General features: G+C 47.1%; 2 protein-coding genes across 2 annotated transcripts; one reads left to right on the forward strand and one right to left on the reverse strand.

Moving 5' to 3' along the window:
- Nucleotides 1-200: 200 nt before the first annotated feature.
- Nucleotides 201-7,775, forward strand: LOC311376221 (rap1 GTPase-activating protein 1-like; the record flags this gene model as incomplete). The annotated part of the gene is made up of 7 exons (XM_084491085.1): nt 201-332; nt 2,893-3,002; nt 3,522-3,635; nt 4,316-4,457; nt 4,872-4,977; nt 5,699-5,796; nt 6,616-7,775. Coding segments are annotated over 7 exons (786 nt in total), but the record flags the coding sequence as incomplete, so codon positions are not given.
- Nucleotides 7,776-9,236: 1,461 nt separating this feature from the next.
- LOC311376220 (protein-arginine deiminase type-2-like) lies at nt 9,237-19,105 on the reverse strand (the record flags this gene model as incomplete). The annotated part of the gene is made up of 16 exons (XM_084491084.1): nt 9,237-9,793; nt 10,432-10,560; nt 11,142-11,221; nt 11,313-11,406; nt 11,753-11,900; nt 12,243-12,394; nt 12,806-12,913; nt 13,617-13,728; nt 14,053-14,156; nt 14,642-14,823; nt 15,216-15,368; nt 16,049-16,166; nt 16,584-16,645; nt 17,138-17,207; nt 17,565-17,742; nt 19,014-19,105. 16 exons carry the CDS (start codon nt 19,103-19,105, stop codon nt 9,560-9,562), a joined length of 2,016 nt encoding a protein of 671 aa, XP_084347210.1. The 3' UTR covers nt 9,237-9,559.
- Between the last annotated feature and the right edge of the window lie 1,588 nt (nt 19,106-20,693).

Raw genomic sequence — 20,693 nt, forward strand, 5'->3', positions numbered from 1 at the left:
CGGTGTAGCGTGTGGAGGCCTACTGACGGTGTAGTGTGTGAAGCCTACTGACGGTGTCGCGTGTGGAGGCCTACTGACGGTGTAGCGTGTGAAGCCTACTGACGGTGTAGCGTGTGAAGCCTACTGACGGTGTAGCGTGTGGAAGCCTACTGACGGAGTAGCGTGTGAAGCCTACTGACGTGTGTCCTGGTCTCTCCTAGCGGGTGATTCGCAGCAGGAGCCAGTCTATGGACGCCATGGGGCTCACTAGCAAGCGGTCGCACACTGTCTCCACTAGTCACAGCGGCAGCTTTACCCACAATCCCGCTGAGAGCCCCAAAGCCCCAGGGATAGTAAGTAGAAGCCCTTTGGTTCGCCAGAGGCCCACCCAACACACACACACACACACACACACACACACACACACACACACACACACACACACATACACAAAATAACACGTTACCAAATGTAAACATAGGTTCATAGGGGATGCTAAAGTCGTCCCGTACTTTCCCAAAGCCAGACTTTTCTCTTTTAACATTTCAACTTCTACCTTCTACTGACATTAACACTTTTGTCATCCAGCCACTCTGTGCACTTTCATGTCATCTTAACTTTATCCACCGGCTTCACATTGAAGAGGCCTGTCTAACACACTGTTATTTGTGTTATTTCTTTTTGCCTGAGCGCATCGGCCTCACTCACTCAAATCCACTCGTTTGTTGTTTTTTCTTTCATCGGTTGGAAGTGCCGCCCCGTTGAAAACAAAGGTTTAGAGAAACAGGATGTGTGTGTGTGTTTGAATTCACAAGCTGTGTCTCCTTTGTGGGGTGAGTCCTAAGTGGCCGTCCTGTGACTCCCCCGGCCCACCTCCCTACACCCCTCCCTCCACTACCTGCTTATTCACAGCGGTTCCTTTGTGGTTGTTGTTGTTGTTGTTGTTGTTGTTGTTGTTGTTGTTGTTGTTGTTGATGCAGCGCTGGCATACCTGCTCAGTGCACCCCTCCTTGAATCTGTGCATGTCCCGGCTGTTGACTAAACCTTCTCTGGGTTCCTTAGAGCTCGAGTCAAACATGATCCATCTAGGGGTGTTTTTTCTTCCGTCTGCATTTTTATTGCCAATAACAGTTATGTCTCTGAGGAATAATGAAGGGTATGATGCTATCATTCATTCACCTCCAGGTCTCTCAGGCTTCTCTCTCCAGATGGATCTAGTTTAACCCCAAAAATTGATATTGTGCAAAATTGGGCTTCACTTGTGTATGCTCCTCCCTCCCCTACCTGTCTCCCTCCCTCCCTCCCTCTCTCCCTATGTCTTCCTCTCTGTCTCAATCTCTCCCTCTCTCCTTATGTCTCCCTCCCTCCCTCCCTCCCTCCCTCTCTCCCTATGTCTCCCTCTATGTCTCAATCTCTCCCTCTCTCCTTATGTCTTCCTCTCTCCCTCCCTCCCTCCCTCTCTCCCTATGTCTCCCTCTCTGTCTCAATCTCTCCCTCTCTCCTTATGTCTCCCTCCCTCCCTCCCTCCCTCCCTCTCTCCCTATGTCTCCCTCTCTGTCTCAATCTCTCCCTCTCTCCTTATGTCTCCCTCCCTCCCTCCCTCCCTCCCTCTCTCTCTCCCTATATCTTCCTCTCTGTCTCCATCTCTCCCTCGTTCTCTCTCTCTCCTGTGTGGGTTTCTCTTCTCATTCTCAGCATTTCCTACTCGCTATGTCAAGGACCCGGGACCAGCCGACATGCCCCCCCCCCCACCCCCCCCCCCCCGGCCTTCCTTTCTTCCTTCCTTACCTGCCCTGCTGGACCTTGAGAGACCTTCTGTCTCCTCCTGTCTCCCTTTGGCTCCTTTGTTCCCTGTGTTCTTCAGTGTTCTCTCCTCTGTCTGGATCCCCACAGCCAGAACCTTTCTTCTAAGCCGCTCTTGTCTGCCCTCGCTGTGCTGCAGACAACCCTCCCTCGACTGCTCATGACCTACCGCTGTTTGCATGAGATGCTTCTTGATTCTTTGTTCCTCTTTTTTCTGGTGTTGGTGGTCGCTGCTCTTTCAACCTTAATTCCTCTCTCTCTCTCTCTCCGATTTCTCTCTCTCTTCCTCTCGCTTTCTCTCTCTCTCTCTCTCTCTCTCTCTGTTTCTGCCTCCTCTGTGGCCCGTCGTCTGTGGCTCAGTCATTGCTTGTCCCCGGCAAAAGCCCCGGTAGATACGGACGCCGCGGCAGTGCCATAGGGATAGGCACCATAGAAGAGGTTTCCAGTATAACTCTTACTCTACGTTTCGCTACGGCGTCAACCTGTCGTCGGTCTGTCCTGTCCCCTTGTCCTTCACACATCACACATGCCATGTTGTTCCACACTCCTGCAGGCCCGTGCGTGTTCCCTCATGTTTGTCCATCCCCGATGTCTCCGTGCCGTGTTACGATCCGAAAAAGACGGGCAGAATATATATATCTTTAGACTTTACGGGGGAAAGAGCCATAGATTGTGTTGTTTTGTTACTACTAAAATCTGGGATGTACCCATTTACTCACAGAAAACAGCATTATATACTCATGTATTCATGACTAGGACGGTCCACGGCATGAGGACAACAGCTCCACACTGTCTGCATCACCATTCCCCAGTAGCTGTCAGAGTGTGTCAGAGTTAAATGTACCGCACGTAGCAGAAACCTGTCCTGATGTAGATTGCAGCCCTGCCAAGCATAGTGTCGCTCCAGGACATTAAAACAGGAACAGGAATACATTTCATTTTGTTTTTCCCAGGATTCATAATGTCTTCATAAGACTTCACGACAAGTGAATTATTCATTTCGTTGCACACCACCAGTCACCAGTCATTCACTCCTGGTCACACTGTGCTCGGGCCGTGGCTACTCCCAGGGACTGACTGTGTGTCTGCCTGACCCCCCCCCACCTCTAGTCCCTGATCATTCCCGGGAAGAGCCCCACCAGGAAGAAGTCGGGACCGTTCAGCTCACGTCGCAGCAGCGCCATCGGCATCGAGAACATCCAGGAGGTGCAGGAGAGGAGGTGGGTGTGGGTCAGCAGCAAGGTCCAGCTTCACTCCTCGTCTGGGTTACATCTGGGCGCTGCTGGAATGAGAAGGTTAACGCTGGCGGTCTGGGTGATCAAACCATCGTAACAGTCTCTATGACTTCTATGAGACATCCTTGACCAGCATCATTTCTTGTAATGCACTAGCAACACCGCACTTTGGTCTCTGCGATGGATGAGAGAAATGATAAAGTACGTGTAAGGCTGAGTAGGTCGGCTGTTAAAAAACCTTGTAACTCCATTTGAGCTTGTTTTGGTCCAATATTAATAATATATACACACTTACCATAACAGACGCATTTAGGCACAAGCAAGTACACAAAGAGAGAGAGCCTAGAGTCTGACATGAACAACCTCAAACAGGCAAACTCTGCTGAAACTCTGAATAGTATTAAGGACACACGGTCTCCGCCCGACATTGACGATATGTGCTGCTACTGTTGAACACATGAACTGAACCATTTCATCAATCCATCCTTCCCTCCACTCCTCCAGCCGGGACGTTTCCCCCAACACACAGAGGACTCCAGATGGCTGCCATATGTTCCAGGATGCCAAAGAGTTCTCCTCCAATCACAGCTCTCCAGAGACGACCACAGCCAGGAACAGGTGGCTACTGCAGGCATTTAATGTCCTTTGCAGCGAACAGTTTAATGGATTGTAGTCAAAGACTAGAGAAAAGGAGTAGTAGAAAAACAGTGAGCTCTAATGAATCTGACCTGCCCTGTGACTTGGTGACGTCACAAGAGGGGGTATCCACACAGATGTATACTGGATGGATCGGTCTACAAGCCTACCCAGTGAACTGTAGCAACTGGTAGGCTGATCTATCAATACATATAGGTGGACACTCCCACTTGTGATGTCACTAAGGCACAGGAAAAGGCCGAATTTGAAATAGCTTGCAATGGCTAATCCCACTAAAACTTGGTGGTAAAATAGGAGCCCTTTATTAACATCTTTACTGAATCACTTTGATGAAAACAACCACACAAACAAACACCTCTTTCTGGGAAAGATCCAAATCCAAAGGAAAGGAGTAAATGTATATTTCACATGCATGGTTGTTTTCTCTTTACCCTATGTACTGCCCGTCGGACAGGCTGGCTGGCTGGCTGGCTGGCTGGCTGGCTCTCAGGCTGGCTGGCTGGCTGGCTGGCTCTCAGGCTGGCTGGCTGGCTCTCAGGCTGGCTGGCTGGCTGGCTGGCTGGCTGGCTCTCAGGCGGGCGGGCGGGCGGGCAGGCGGACCCGGGTCCGTTCCTCTGTGAGCAGGCTAACCCAGGGTGCAGCTCTGCTCTGTGTTTCAGGGCTCCCTCCATCCCAGAGGCCCAGGACATGTCCCGCTCCTCCTCCAACGCCAGCAGCTTCGCCAGCGTGGTGGAGGAACACGACGGAGAACCCGAGGTCGCCGACGACTACGACACGGGACTGGTGAGAGCGGACGACGGAGAGAGAGAGATAGAGCTGCTTGGGTTTAGCGGAACCCACAGGGGAAATGATCCAAATCGGGCACGTCGATGTGGGAATTGCATGGCAGCCTTGCAGTAGTCCATAGCCAAAACTCATTTATGTACAATTATTAATAACTTTTAAATTAAATAAACAAGCCAACAAGTAGCCGCTGATATCCTCACCGAACGGAAAACAATTATCCGCTTTGTATTTCAAGGATTAAATCGTATTGTTCCCATTAACTCACAATGGCAGCGACCAGCGTGCACCACCTACAGGCCGTCAGAGGAACTACACATTAGTCACTTCAGCCAGGGCTTCACAGACCGCCTCTTTCCCGGGTCAACATGAGAACCCATCGTGCCTGTTGTCTGTCCCCCCCCCCCCCCCCAGGAGAGCCTGTCCTCGGCTGGGACGCCCCACAAGAGGGACTCCTTCATGTACAGCTCCTGGACAGAGGACGGCTTCTGCAGCCCCGGCCAGGGGGCGGGATCACCAGGTGAGCCCGGGACAGACCCCCGATAGCACGGCCTGCTTCATGTAACATGTAACAGAACTGAGATGAAAGGAGACCTGGAGGGAGAGGGTCGTGTTACATGTCCCATGGTTTCGGCACTTGGTTTATCCTGCCATTATTTTTGTAAAACCTAAAATTTATGAAGAAGTTTTAACACATTTTTACGAATTATTTTGTAAAAAACGAAGGTTGATGTGTGTAGACATTAATCCAGACGGCAGATAAAATGTACCTTCTTAAGGCCGTGCCTATCAGGATTATTCCCCGACGGAACAGTTTGGGACCTGCTCATGTGGAACAGTACAGGGTTCATCGCTGGCGGTTGTCGTATTATTAATAGCTATTATAATAACCCCTCGCTGGGGGGTTTGGGTTATATAAGGATCCCTAAACAGAGCCAGTACCCACCGTGACCCCGGGACGTCCCCGCCCCTCCGACACACACACTAAACGTAGCAGAGTCTTCAGGTGGGACGTTCCCTCTTCCCGCTAGTGTTCAGATCAACAGTTTGGAAGGAACGTCACGGGAGAGTCTCCGACATTGGCGGGGCGCTGTCCTTCAGCAGCCCTCCAGCCCTGAGCCCCTCTGTATCCCCCCCCCTGCCCTGGTGTTCATCCTGGGGTTGACAGCAGCTCTATCTGTCCCCCCCCCACCTCCCCCACCTCCCCCACCTCCCTCACCCGTCCCTCCCGTCCCTCGTAGGGTCCGTGCGGCCCGATCTCGCCAAGGAGGCGGAGCCAAGAGGGACAGACGCCCAGGCCAAGACGGAGCACCCCACCCAGGAACCCAAGACCGCACCGGTGAGACCCCCCCCCCCCCCCGATAGACACTCACCGTGATTTGGGTTTTATTTTTGTTATGCGCTCCTTCCGCTGTTAAGTGTCCTCTGAATGACTCCATGCTCTGCAGCGGGTGGTGGTGGTGGTGTTGTTGTTGTTGGGTCTGTTGGTGTTGGCTGGCGTCGCTGTTTCTACTGTCGTCTCTTGTTCCACTTGTTGCTGTTGCTGCTCTTGTTGTTCTTGTTGTTCTTGTTGTCGCCTGCCTTTAACCACCAGCTCCTCTTCTCTGTGTGTGTGTCCAGACCTGTTAGCCCCTCTTCCATTCCTCACCACATGGATGACCATTTCCAGGTCAGCCACGGGGAGCGTGCATGTATGTGTGTGTGTGTGTGTGTGCGTGTGCGTGTGTGCGTGTGTGCGTGCGTGCGTGCGTGCGTGCGTGTGTGTGTGTTGTGAGATTGAGGTTGCCAAAGAAACAATTGGCCATTTTTTTTTTTTTTTGGGCTATTTAACTGCCATTTTCTCACCACACCTTTCTTAGCCAGATTTAACCCTCCACAAACTTTGTCTCTCAATATGATTTACCTCCTGGTAAGTTTTAACACTATATAGGTTTGACTTTTCTTTAAGGATCCACTCTATAAGGTGTAACTTCCTTAAAGATTCAAGTATCTACAATGTTCAACTTTTTTAGTCTCCCTTTCATTTTTAATGTTTAACTTCAATCAAGGATTGATTATCGACACAGTTTTAAATCTCCACAATGACCCATCCGAGGCTGAACTCTCTCTGGGGTTGCGCCCTGCGCGGTCTGACTCTGTCTGACTCCTCCCCCTGCAGCCCCCCCAGAAGAGGCACCCCCTGCACGAGACGAGGCGGGGCCACGTCAACTCCACCACCGACCCGGAGGACGACCAGAGTTAGAAGGCCGCCCCCCCCCCCCTGTGTCCAAGAGACCGACAGATGTATATCTCTCCATCTCCCCCGTCTCCCTCCCTCTTTTCCTCCCCCTCCTCCCCCTCTCGGCCCCGTGGGTTTCTGCAGTTTCTCCCGACATGCCACGCAGATCCATAGACATGTTTGTACCTGCCAGTCCGCGTCGCTGCCCCCTACAGGCGGTTCCCGGGGAAGTGCACCTCCAGGGGAAATACTTTATTAATCCCAGACAGGACACTGGGGCTAGCACCTATCCGCCATCACCTGTTTGATGGCTGTCAGTTGAGACTGGCCGCTGTGGCCCTATGGCCCTAGGGCCGCTTGTTCTTGTGCTGAGAGGAGCGACATACTACTGTGTCAAACACGTCCCCAACAGGGTGGGACCAGCCGTCGTTTGGACCCAGCGCACCTGCGTTCTCTTTCTCAGACAATCCTGACAGGTTCTGGCTTGTCTCCAGACAGACGGGGCTCCAAAGGAAGGAAAAAGAGCTGTTTGAGACCAAAGGGAGGCTTGAGCGTGGGACGGGTTTTAAATGAGGGTGTGTCGTAGGTGTGCACTGTAAGAAAAGAAAAAAAAGACAGAGAAAGTAGTGTTGTTTTTTTTAAAATATTAATAATTTCCTGTCGTGGTCCCGTCCGCTGGTCCGTCTGTGTGCTGTCGGCATGAGGGCCAGACTAGACTGGAGGCCAGCCTCAACTCACGGCTCATTGGGTTTCCTTGTCTTCTAATTGTTCCGGTGGAAGCTTCTCTTCAGAACCCTTAGTGGCTGTTTCATGTGGTTGAAGGGATCTTTGTACGGCTATTAGTGGACTTGTTGTAATTTGTCATCGTTCTACTGGGAAAAAAACAAAACATAACACTGTTGTAGAACGGAGTCTGACGTTTCCAGTCGGTCCAAAAACAAACCTCCATTTTCTCCTGATTTCCAATAAGTCGGACACTCATTGACTTTGATTATGTGCGTGTACAGTTAAGCATCGTGACTTTGTTTTTGTATAATTAACAGGTATTGTGTCGAGGGCCACAATGTAACACAAGTGTGTTTGTGTGTGTGTGTGTGTGTTTGTGTGTGTGTGTGTGTGTGTGTGTGTTTGTGAGTGTGTGTGACGCTGACCTCTGTTTCAGACTCCATTCGCTCTGTGAGATACTGTGGCATTTTGTTATTTTATAACTTATTTAAAAGCGCTCTCTGTCACCCACCAACGTGTCGGAGCTTCTAAGACAACAGCCTTGTGGTGCATGGTGTAAATCTGCTTGCCAAACGTTTTTAAATAAATGTTCGTAAAAAAGAAGGGAACAGCACACTAATGCCATGCCTGACCTATGGTTGTGTTGGGAAACTTGAGTTTTGTGTGTGTGTGTGTGTGTGTTTGTCGGGGGGGTGAACGTCTGAAATGACCTAGACTCAACAGCAGGAAGATGAACGAGAGCCAACATACTAGTTTGCTTGTTTGTTTTAACCAGTTCATATGTTTCATAAAGCACTAACTTTCAGAAGGCATACTGTACAAACAGTTGAACCTGACCTGGTTCGCTACACATGGAGTGACACTGTGACCTCCCTCTGTGAAGTGGCCTTTATTGTGATTGTGTAACAGAGGCCGCTGGGGGGGGGGGTCAGGGGTCGTGACCCCTTCGTTGTGGATCACCCGATGGCCTGAATGTAAAGGTGCAGAGGTATGCAGTGACGTATGCATATCTTCTTGTTCTATGAGCGGCGATACTGTGTTGACCCCTGGGCCACGGTTATTGCACTTAAATGTACGTTCTAGGGGTGTAACAATACACAAAAGTCACGATTCGGTACGTACCTCAGTTTTTAAGTCACGTTTTTTTATTATTATAGTATTTTTATTAAACAATTGGATTTTGATTTGTATTACAATAAAAACTTTATTCTTTATTTATTTATTTTTTCGGTACGTACCGAAATGAAACGTGCATCGAACAGTTAGACCCGTACCGAAAATTTTCGGTACGAATGAGTGTATCGTTACACCCCTAGTACGTTCTCAAACTTTTTAATTTCCTTACAATTATCAAGCCGGGTCGGGTGGCAGCACTTTGAGAAATATGTTTCTGTGAAATGACTGAAATAAATATGAAATGTTCTTCATATGCAGCAGATGAAGTTTAAAGGTTGAATAAGTGGTTTCGGGAAAGGAATCACTGAGGTGTACAAGCAAAGAATATTGAGGTGTCTAATTGTCGTGAATTGCCCAGGAATCCCGTACATTTAAGGCAAACCATAAATATGTTATTGCAGGCTTTTCCACCGTGGTTGGTACTGTTTTAACCTCAACACAATTTTTCTGATTGGCTTTCTGAAATGCTTGAGTAGATGCCATACGCTCTCTTGTGGTTCCATGTTGTTACTACACGTCAAAGTTAATTCCTCTCACTGTGCTTGTATATTTCCAGATGGGGTGTCCGTTTGCTGTGATTGATTGAGATGATTGTATTTATATTTCTGTCAACCGTCCGCTTAAGCCCATGTTTGTAAATACTGCTTCAATGCCTTTTTGTAAATAAGAGCAAAAGTCTTTAATAAAAATCGAGATACATGGAACATGTTGAACTCAGGTGATCATTTCTAATCATCCAACTTCACATTGGGTTGAATGAAATTACTTAAGGCAAGTTAAAGGCTTATTATCAAGATATACCAGGGGAGGTTTTGAAATGTTAACATACTAACATTGTACACAGTGTTAAACAAAACATATAGAAATACTATACTTGAAAATATTTTGGTTGTACTTTTTTTTCGAAGCTCTCTCTAATTTTCTCAGGCGCCTGATCTTCGGTGATTCATGATTCAACCGTCGTCGCCAAGGTTACCCGGGCTCACATCTCCAGGTTCCACCATTTGAGCGCAAAGGGCTTCCGGCGGACGTTGGACCCACAATGCACCTCTCCGAGCATCTTGTGGTAGGAGGCGAAGTTGTCGATGTAAGTGCAGCTCAGGCCCAGTGGCTCCATGAGGGAGTTCATCTCAGCCTCCAGGGCACAGCGACCTTCCACCTTGGGCCCAAACGGCTTGGGGACGCCCAGCTCCTTGCCCAACACGATCATATTTACCTGAGAGAGAGAGAGGGAGCGATGGGGGTTTTGAAACTTGCCCTTTTGCCCCTCGCAACTCTATTTGGAGAAGGGGATGCAAGTGTTGACACTTGTCGAGTGTTAAGAGGTTGTTATGTTAGAGTCTGGACCACACAATTGGGCTCATGAAATACTATGTTAATATTACGGCAAATAAAAAACTCACTAGTGTTATTCACTGTAGAAACTCACTACAGACTCACTGTCCAAGTGTGTTATTCACTGTAGAAACTCACTGTCCAAGTGTTATTCACTGTAGAAACTCACTGCAGACTCACTGTCCTAGTGTGTTATTCACTGTAGAAACTCACTGCAGACTCACTGTCCAAGTGTGTTATTAGAAACTCACAAAACGGGGCTCAGGATAGTCTAGTCGCTGTTGCTTTAGGGTGTTTATCTCCTAGCCAAAAGGTGTGTGCTTCACACTTCACACTGACTCATCCTTTAATGCAGTGTTGGGCAAAGGTCCTGCCTGCGACGAACAATCACGACAAGCTACTCAACCATAAGAACATCAATGCTGAATCTCTATTGAAAGGGATTAATATCAGCACTTGGTTTGGTCCGTTGTACGGGCAGAAGGAACACATGCACGTTTTCGGGGGGACGGCACGCACCATGTCGGGGTAGAACGCCACCGCCCGGTTGTCTTCCATCAGCTTGAAGAGGATGGGCAGGTCAATGATGTCGTCATCATCCAATCCCAGCTCTCTCTTCAGCACGTCTCTGTTCCAGTCGATGCAGTTCTGAGGACAGGGAGAGTGCGTTGAACCCAGCCGCCGTCACCTTTGTTTGTTCACATCAGAGGCTACTCTGATGCACTTCAGTGGAGCCAACACATGGTGTTGTTGTGCTTTGTGTTGAATGTTTGACCCACAGCTTAAACTCAATAAAGAAACCCTCAGTTACAGTTATGGAAGCCCAGAATTAATCTCCTACCTACCTTGCAACAGCTGTTAAGTAGCCAGTAAAACTGAACCAAAAAGATGTTTTGGCATCTGTGTGAGTAATCAGGTAACAGTTATTGTGCTAGCCTACCCACCAGCTATAACCTATAACCTATACCAACCATTTATACATCTATCAAGGAACCTCCTCATTGGCTGCTCCATGCTGTTGTCAGAGATGACAACATTATAGAAGTATTTTTTGGCCCCTCACACAATGCAGGCCACTACAGGTCACCGTCATTTCTCCTACATCAATGGAAAGTGAGGGCTGACGAGGTGCATTCAGTGGTTTGCAATCTGCAGCACACCACTAGATGCCACTTCATTCTACATACATCACCTTTAAAAGAAGTGTATCACTGATACACGCCATCTACCTGCACATAATCGTTTTCAGATTTAAGATATTCGTTGTCCAGTATTTCGTCCACTGACATTTCTTCATCTTTTCCCAGACCTGAGAGAAACAGAGATACAGAAACAGAGAGATATAGTCGTCAGTTGTCATTGGTTACAGGCATACAAACATCCCATCATTTGTTGTTTACCCTCAAAGATCTTGGCCTTTCCATGCCCATCGTTCTGCAGGCCTTGGAACAGCTTGTAGCCTGCGTCTGGGCTGGCCAGCAGCAGACGGAAACCCTGCACACAAGATAGACAGACAGATGGATAAAACCACAAAGTATGAAGGACAAGGATCAAAACCATACCAAATACCAAATAGAAATACGTGAAAAAAAGACGTGATATAAGGGACACATCAACAATTACATTCAGAAAATGTTAAAGCATTTCCAACCTCCCTTAACCTACTAGTTATTTACCTACTTACTACCTACTACTTTTTGTGCAAGATTATAGTAGCCGATCCTTCCAACCCACTACATCAGGAGTTTGAGTTGCTTCCACCAGGGAGGTGCTGTAGACTGCCCGACGCTGACTCTCATGGTATCTCTGCTTTGTTTATATGAGATGTGAAGGTATTTACCTTGGGCCCGGGTGCTGGAACAAAGGTCATAAATTCATCCACATGACCGACGTGGAGCCAATCAGAGAAGAGAGCGATGGGCGCCTGGACCTTCTGGGCCCACAGGAAGTCCTGGACCACCTTGGTCATGTTGCGACCGTCAGATGACCTTTGCAGGGGACAGAGAGAGGTTGTGGCGTTGTTAGGGAATGTTTTTTTCAAAAAGACGACTATTCCTAAATTCACCAATAGTTTAATTTAGCTAATTGATTTATTTATCTTGTTCACTTGTCTATCAAGCTGCCTGGATCTCTTATCGGTCAACAACAGTATAAACTGCACTTCACTGATAAGAAATCTGTTTCGAGTTTCTAAAAAACTAAGGAGCCTCCCCTCAAGTTACTGAGGAGTTTGTATGAAACCTGGCATCATCCCAGCAACACGTGAAGTTTCTCACTGAAGCGAATGAATCGATCGTCGAATCAAACGTCCGACCCGGTACCAAACTCACGTAGGAAAGGCCACTCCGATGATGATCCGGCCCAGGGGGTAGTGTTTACCGTTCACTGTGACGGGCGGGCTGACCTCCAGGTTACCGAAGGAGTCCATGCTGTTCACCTCTTCGTCCTCAGGCACTCGCGTCACGTAGCCAAAGTCTTTGCCCTGCGCGGATAAACGCCACCGTGAATGGACTGCATTTGTGTAGCACTTTTCTGATCTACGGCCACTCAGAGTACTTTATGATTAGTGGCTCACGTTGACCCGATCGTACACACATACACACAACCGATGCACCGGAACAGCCCTATGATCAGGAGCCAGTAAGGATTAGGTGCCTTCCTCAGGGACACCTCAACACTTGGCTAGGAGGAGCCGGGTATGGAACCAGCAACCTTCGAGCTGCCTGACGACCTGCTCTGCCTTCTCAGCCACTGCCTGCCTGAAACATCAAGCCTTTAACAGGAAATACAGCCGGTAGTGGGGCTGTCCAGATACCGATGGGAGCTTCTTACCGTGGACAGTCATTTTTCTGAAACGAGCAACCTTTGAGGAGGTTCTGAGGAGATTTCTCACCAGCAGTTCGTCGTAGGGGAAGTCCTTAAGGCCCCTGTCCCGAGGAGAATCCAGAACCACGGGGAACCCCTTGTGAGGGGAGTCAATGTAGCCGAACTCCAGCTCATCCTGAGTGGACGAAGCACAAGCAAGCAGCCAACCATCATTAATGATCAAAAAAAGATGGTACTCAAAATGCTAAAATCTAGTTCTAAATAACTGTCACGATCCTGCTGTTGGGTAATGTTAAGCTGGTGGGTAACTGGTTGTCCTGGTAACTGTGGGAGTGGCTCCCTTGATTGGCCTTGATACGGGTCACCTGGGGAATCCAAGATGGCTGAACAGACAGCATGGTGCCCACACTTGTTTCCCTAAACACCCTCTGAAAGAGGTGAAGGTTTTCCCCTTCTACAAGGACAGTACCAGGACTAGGTTCCTAAAGGGGGGACGTGACCGCCCCCTTTGTCGTGTATGTTTGTCTAGTGTTTGTCTATGTTATATGTCAAACTATAAACCAACCGGGACAGGCTACAGTTTGCTCCAACGCTTGGGCTATCCCTCAACACGTCAAGGAAGGACAAATGCTCGCCAGGAACCAGGTGAGTCACTGCCCACGTGGCCGGAAGCGAGTTGCCTGCCAGCTGTGGGTTTTAGCACTTATGTGTCTCGACTCCTGCCTAGACAGAGAGCCGGTTCGAAACTAACAGTGGGGTCGTGACAATAACTAAATCCCCTATTTCATGAAGGCGAATTTGCTCTTATTGCGCTTACGTGAAGGGTAAATGTTACCAACTATGTTAGTCATAGTATTTAGTTCAAACCGTCGTCGTACCTGCATCCAGCGATCTCCTCGGTTCTTGTACTCGTAGCACACCTTCAGCTTGTAGTGGTTCTTCTTCACCAGACCAGTTATACCCTTCAGGAACGGGTAGTTATCTTTTGTGCTGGAAGAGATGCAGAGATATCCAGTTGTTCCAGCCAATATTAAAATAAATGGGAGCGTTACTTGTGACTAGACATGTCGCCGCATGTGCACATAAATTACTACTACCATTATAATACGACTGCTATTGCAACTATAATTAGTACTGAGAGTACAACTTCTTCAGTATACTTAAATCATGCCATAACACACTACAACAGAGCAAAGTGAGTTTGGAGTGAGTTTCTACAGTGAATACCACTGGGACAGTGAGTCTGGAGTGAGATCTACAGTCAATAACACTAGGACACTGAGTTTGACACACTACAACAGAGCGAGTGTCTACCTGCAGACGAACACCTCGACGGGCTCCAGGGTGTTGGGGGTCATGATCCAGGGGGCCACCCTGAACACCACGCTGTCAGTGTAGATGGGGGTTTCTGGGATGCCCTGGAGCAACAAGCAGCAACACCGGGTAACTTTCATATTTCAACGTCTTGTATCACTATCCGATATCCAGTTCTGATCAAAATCCCTCGGGTTCATATAACACTATCCTACATCGTCCAATGGTTTTATTGTCCTCAGCCTCACTGGATAAAATGCCCTGCTAAATTACTAAATGTTGTTATTATTGTTGTAACGCTGGTTCTCCTCCATAGTTTTAGTTACTTACTTAGTTTCAGTACTATTATTCCACACTATTTTGCAAGGGAGAGATCCCTCCTCTTGGCTCCCTTACAAGGTGACTCCCACCGTGGTCTGGGGAGTTGTTCCTCTCCTGCCCCTTCGTGGGCTCAGGGCTGGGGTGTCATCAGATGTGGGCCATAGTCTACCGCCCCTCAGTGGTGAAAACACCCATGAATCACCCCCCCGGGTGTGACCCGTCTCACCCCAGAGACCATGAATCACCCCCCGGGTGTGACCCGTCTCACCTCAGAGATGGGCTCCAGCAGACTCAGGTGGATTGTGACCAGCCCGTCAAAGTCTTTGTCTGGGAAGCAGAGGCCCTCCACGTAGAGGTTCATCTCTGCCTGGTAGGGCACCTCCTTGGACAGGACCTCATCGTCCAGCACCAGGGGGTAGCGCTTCACAAAGTCAGTGAAGAACACCTTGCCTGCAAGAGTCACAGAAAAAGAATCAGAAGGGTCGGGTTATTATTATTTATTCAGGTTTTATTGTTATTTTTGTGTTATTATTTTATTGTTATTACACATTATTAATAACAATAATTATTATTAATAATGTGAAAATAATAATATTTTCCTCATATGTTGAACATTTAATTAAAATATATACAAGATACAAAATATTTAACAAAACAAAAACAATATATAAAAGTATAACGTGTGCAGGTGGTAATGTTATTGGACAGCTATGGGGAGGGAAATACTCTTTACTTAACTATATTTACATGACAAAATGCCGGGACAATACTTCATCATATAACTGACCGCCTGTCTGTGGAGGCAGGGTTGAGGGTGAGCTCTTGGGTGAGTCAGGACTTACCCAAAAAGCGGCTCAGGGTATCTCCAGACGTGGACCTGAAGACTCTGACCTTCTCGGCGTCTCCCTGAGAGATGTGCATGGTCAGCTTGTAGCCGGAGGGCAGCTTGGCCGGACCCTTGGTCCGCAGAACCATCAACGACATGTCCTCCAGATCTGGAAGACCGGCCATCGATCGGGTTATTGATGATCGTAGATAAGTCATGACTGATCTGTTTCTCCTCTTTGAGTATGCAAAAGTGAAATGTTACATTTGTGCTCCCGGTACCAGTCTACTCTTTAATCATTGATCTAGCTTTGAGGTTACTCCAAAAGACTGGTAACTGAAAGGTTGCTAGCTCGATCCCCGGAGTGTTTCCATGAGCGAGAAGCCTAACCCTGACTGCTCCTGACGTAAGTCGCTTTGGATAAAAGCGTCAGCAAAATCCCCTAATTGTAAATGAAAATGTTAAGTTGCAATGTGTCCGATTGAGCGCCTCTCAGTTACGGGAGTACAGAGCTGGGCTGTCTGGGTGGCTGGGTGAGGAGGGTTGAGGGAGTGGTGATAGTACGATTCTTGTCACCAAAGAGAGAAGCACGGGCTGGTCAGCATTTTTTGTAAAATATATATGTTATAGGATGTGGTGCGATTGATAAGGTTATTGAAATCATTATTAATGACAATATGTACTGGTCATTTTAAGCTACAAGATAGTTTAAATGTGGCACATTGCGACTTTAAGAAGCAATGATTACATTTACAGGATGCCTATAATAATATATTATTAAATGTACATATTTATTTATATTTACATGTAAAACACATAATACAATTTAAATAATCAAATAATATTTACCAGAGACTGCTGAGATATGTTTCCGGTCACTGTCCGGAGTTTTATTATAGAATTGTTCAGAGTCACAGTTGACCAATAGAATGGCCCCTTGTCCTTTAGGGCCCCATGTCCATGACCCCTACGCAATACATGGGAATACAGACATTAACGGGACTGTGTGTGTGTGTGTGTGTGTGTTTTGCAAGTACATTTTTCGAAAACCAAATATTTTTTTGTATGTAGAATTTACATCACTTAAAAAATAGAAATTAGCTCAAATATCTTTCCCAAACTTGTATATTAAAATACTTTTCTGTACATTCTAGACCTGTATAAAGTCTGTTGTGTTCATGTAGCAATATCTATATTTAACATTTCCTGATTCCAAAGGTCAAAGACAACCAGAAGGAATGACTCTGCAATTGACTGGGCTGCAATTGGCCCACAAACTAGTCAGCATCAGACAGTTTGTGTTGGCATACAAAGGCTCTATTTCCTCATTGCTACCTTATGTCGCAGCCAAGGAGGAAGTGAATGCATATTTTTCTAATGTTACCTTGTGTGGGTTGTTCTTCTCAACAACACCATCCCTGTCAGCATCTACATCCAAAGACACCTCTGAAGAAGACAGAAAGTTCACTATTAATACAACTTGGTCGTGGGTTTCTTGGGTCATGCAGCATTTAAACTTTTTTTCTAGCTACTCCCAATTTTGATTGTGTCTCTTTGGTTAAAAGTGTCTGCTATATGAAAAAAATGTTAGTTTGTAATGTAAGGTATGTGAGCCACTGCACAACATCACAACAACAAGACATCGGAATAACCACAACCCCAAACATGGCAAGTAATTGCAGCACATTGAAAGAGGAACATACAGAATATGATGCAAGAAGAGCGTTCCTGCGTAATTACAGTTTATAATCCCATAGCTGTAAAGCTGTGGGAATTTAAGGATTTAGTGCTGTTGGGGTAGGCAATTAATTCAAGAAACATGTTTCTATCATATTTATCCATTTGCCCAGACTTGACTGTCTGACATGTGCTCTAGGCAGAACCAGATGCTCTCTCCCACACACATCCTCCAACAGATGCTTGGTGTAAACCACCTACCGATAGCAGTGAGGTGGAGCACGGCCTTCCCCACGACCTCTGCGTCGTCTCCATAGTAGGTGACGGACAGCTTCAAACATGAATAAGGCGGAAGAAAAGGATTCAAATTACATTTACATTTAGGGAATTTAGCAGAAGCTTTTATCTGAAGCGTCACACAATCAACTTTAGAAAACCTGCTTCGATCCACCACCAGGGTGTGTGTGTGTGTGTGTGTGTGTGTGTGAGAAGTGTTTTGTTTGCATGTGTCTGTGCATATCTTGGTGTGTGCATATGAAGCCTTTGGTGTGTATGTGCATGCATGCACGTGTGCCCATTTATGGCATGTCCCTTCCAGCTCAGAGCTCAATCCCGTGTGGCCCTACAGCCGTCTGGGACAGCTAGAATGGAATAGGATGGGGAACCCCCCCCCCCCCCGCCCCCGTACCTTGCTGTCACTCTCAGCCATACTGGCTTCCTTCATGACGATGAACAGCAAGGTGTTGCTGCTCAGCGGCAGGGGGGAGGGGGAGGGGGAGGTGCCCTGGACAGGGGCGGGGCTGATGCTGAACCGGACGTTGGGCGTGCATTGGACGTTGAAGGCCTTGGACTTTGGAGGGGCGCTCCTACATGGGATGAAAGACACACACACACACACACACACACACACACACACACACACACACACAAGGGGTTAGGAGTGTTCAGACTCCCAGCCGAAAGGTTCTGGGTTTGATCCCCTAAGTGTCAAGAGGCTAACCTGATCTAATTCTGACCCACTGTTACTCGCTTTGGACCAAAGATAGACGGCAGACAGTTGGTGCATGTGCATTTCAGTTTATTTATAGTTGTTCATGAATATAATGTTTCATCAGAAAGGGTCTATAGGACTCATAGAGACACTGAGATACAAATGACTCCCTCCCCCTGAAATAGACAAGGGAATTCCCCAAAAAAGCACAAAAAGAGACAAACAAAACAAAGGTACAAAATAAATGATAACAGTAGTGGTGTTTGCTTTGCAACCACACTATTAACTAAACAAAAAAGGACATGGGAGTGATACACTGTTTGTCTACATGGTCTGTTCCATCACACAAACTACAATATCAAAACACTGTGGCATAGCCCACAAAGATAGAAACCTGTTCTTCCACTGTAACCTTACACGAACCATAAGAATGCCCTGCAGCACCGTCTTCAATTCTGCCACTTGCATTGCTGTATGCAACATCAACACACAGTCAGATCTAAGAGCTACGAGTAGTATATTAATCTGATGTGCTACACCTGAAAAATAAATAAAATGTTCTAAAGAATGTCACCATGAACTATATTAACGTAGAATATTACCATAACTCAATGTAAATTAAACTAAAACGGAAGCACCTTGGTTACAGTTATAAATTGCTTCCATTTGAGTTTCATTTTAGTTGAACTATATTGATGATTCTTATTAAACTGAACAAGCGTGAGTCAGTGCATTGTCGGCCCGCCTGTCAGCACTTCAGCAGTCAGGTCAGGCGAACACAACCAGACTTTGTGAGACAACCGAATTGCCTGATCATGATGGGTTTTTTTAATCCGTCTCCACTGTAGAAAAGCCCACCGCTGGTGCTGAATAGGCTACAGGCGATGGATTGTGTCCAGGGATGAGAAACAATCATTGATCTGTATTCTGCAGCTGACAATGGCATTATTATACATCCCACTCATACCCACTGGCGACGGCTACAGTGACGTCACACATCTCAACGACAACAAAAAAAAACACAAAAGTGGCACACAAAGACACAATAATACGGAAGATTGATTGCAAATTAAGAGTCTAAAATCCTACTACGATGGAAGTCAAAAAAAATAAAAAATAAATTCCCAGACGGGTGGATCCGTTTACCTGCAGAGGTTGACGGACAGAGTCGTCCCGACCACGTACAACACTTTGCTCGTCTGCCCGCACCTCACCCGGAGCGTCCGCTCACCGCTCATGACTACTGGGGGACAGTGACCGACGGACTTCTGTACCGAGGAGGACCAAAGCTGGACTTGCAGAGCCGGCTGATCACGGACCACTACCAATAGCACTAATGGTCAACGGCTCAGGTGAGGCTAGTGATCCCCTGTGCTTGGATTGGTCAGACGGCGGTAGCCAATCGAAATCCCCTGCCAAAAACCCTGCCCCCGCCCCTCCCTGTCCACTACTGTTTCGTCCCCTTATTTCAGCCGCGGGTTTCATCATGCTTTGTTGAATGACCTAAACAATGTCCTTATGTTATGGGTATTAAAATGCAATATAGACATATATCGTTGGAAAATATCCACCGGATAGTTTCACGCCCAAATTTTTTTTTTTTTAATAATTTTATTTCAAATTTTATTTCAAATTTTATAATCTATAAGTGCATATAGCCTACACGTCTGGTTCACTCACCTGGTCAGGCACGCCTTCAGAACCGTCCCGAGGACTTGAACCACGCTCTGGCGGTGGTTGACGTCCAGCCGTACGGTCCGCTGGTACGCACCGCTGTCCACGAAGGGGCATCTCCCCACGCAGTGGTGGAAGACGGGCTTCTCTAGAACCTGCTCCTGGTGGCTCATGTTGATGGGTGGCTGCCTCGGCTGCACAATAGCAATAGGTGTGCTGCTGCAGCTTTATTAAACCTCCCTGCGTGTAATACGAGCCATGAGAGGGAATATCAGACGAGTTTGGGCACATGTGGGCGGTGGTTGGCACATGTCGTAGATAAAATACAACATCTAAACAAAAACTAAAGATTTTATTATTACTCGAGAACAAGCAACAACAAAATCCTGAGTTGGTTTGACAAAGAACTGAACAGCCACTCTCTGGCCATTGCTTTTATGCTCCATTGTGCATTCTTCCCTTATTTGGAGATATATTGTCTCCCCGGAGGCCTGATCTAAACAGTATTCCATTTATTAAGGCGCAATCTAAACAGAGCGTTCCATTCAGTGACTTTATTTCAAGGGGTGGCAAGAGGGTGGCCAAGGCTTTTATAGGGGGGTCCATATTGAATTGTCGACGGGGGGCGAACGCGATTGTCGTTCGCCCCTGAAGAACATGAAGAACATGTATCATATACACATCATGTGAGGAGAGCATTTCTTTGGTTGCTCAGTGTTTCTCCACACTCATTTAATTAATATAGCATACTGGGCAAGATGTTGATTGCATATTGCTAAACACATTTCTACTATACACATCTGTACGTGTACCTGCGTGCGTGTGTTTTGTGTATCTTTGTCTAAAAGTTGAGATATGTAAAGGCGTATTGGGGCTTGCCCAGACAGACACGTGTCGAGTAGAAAAGGTGCACAATGTTTGTTGTGATGCCAACATTCTGACTAGAAAAAACAGCCCTGCTAAATGACTGCATCTTTATAATATCATCCATATTTGGGATAAATGATGTTGGTGGCTTGAGAAGGTACTTGGCAACTGTAGTATATGTAGCGGTTGTGTTTTCCAAAAAAAAAAAAAAAGATGCACTAAATCATCTTCTTATGAATTCCAATAGGCTAGCAGCAGACACTTGACAGGCATGGTCGCCGTCCA

This window comes from Micromesistius poutassou (assembly GCF_964030765.1).
Source record: "Micromesistius poutassou genome assembly, contig: SCAFFOLD_4563, whole genome shotgun sequence".
Classification (NCBI taxonomy): Eukaryota; Metazoa; Chordata; class Actinopteri; order Gadiformes; family Gadidae; genus Micromesistius; species Micromesistius poutassou.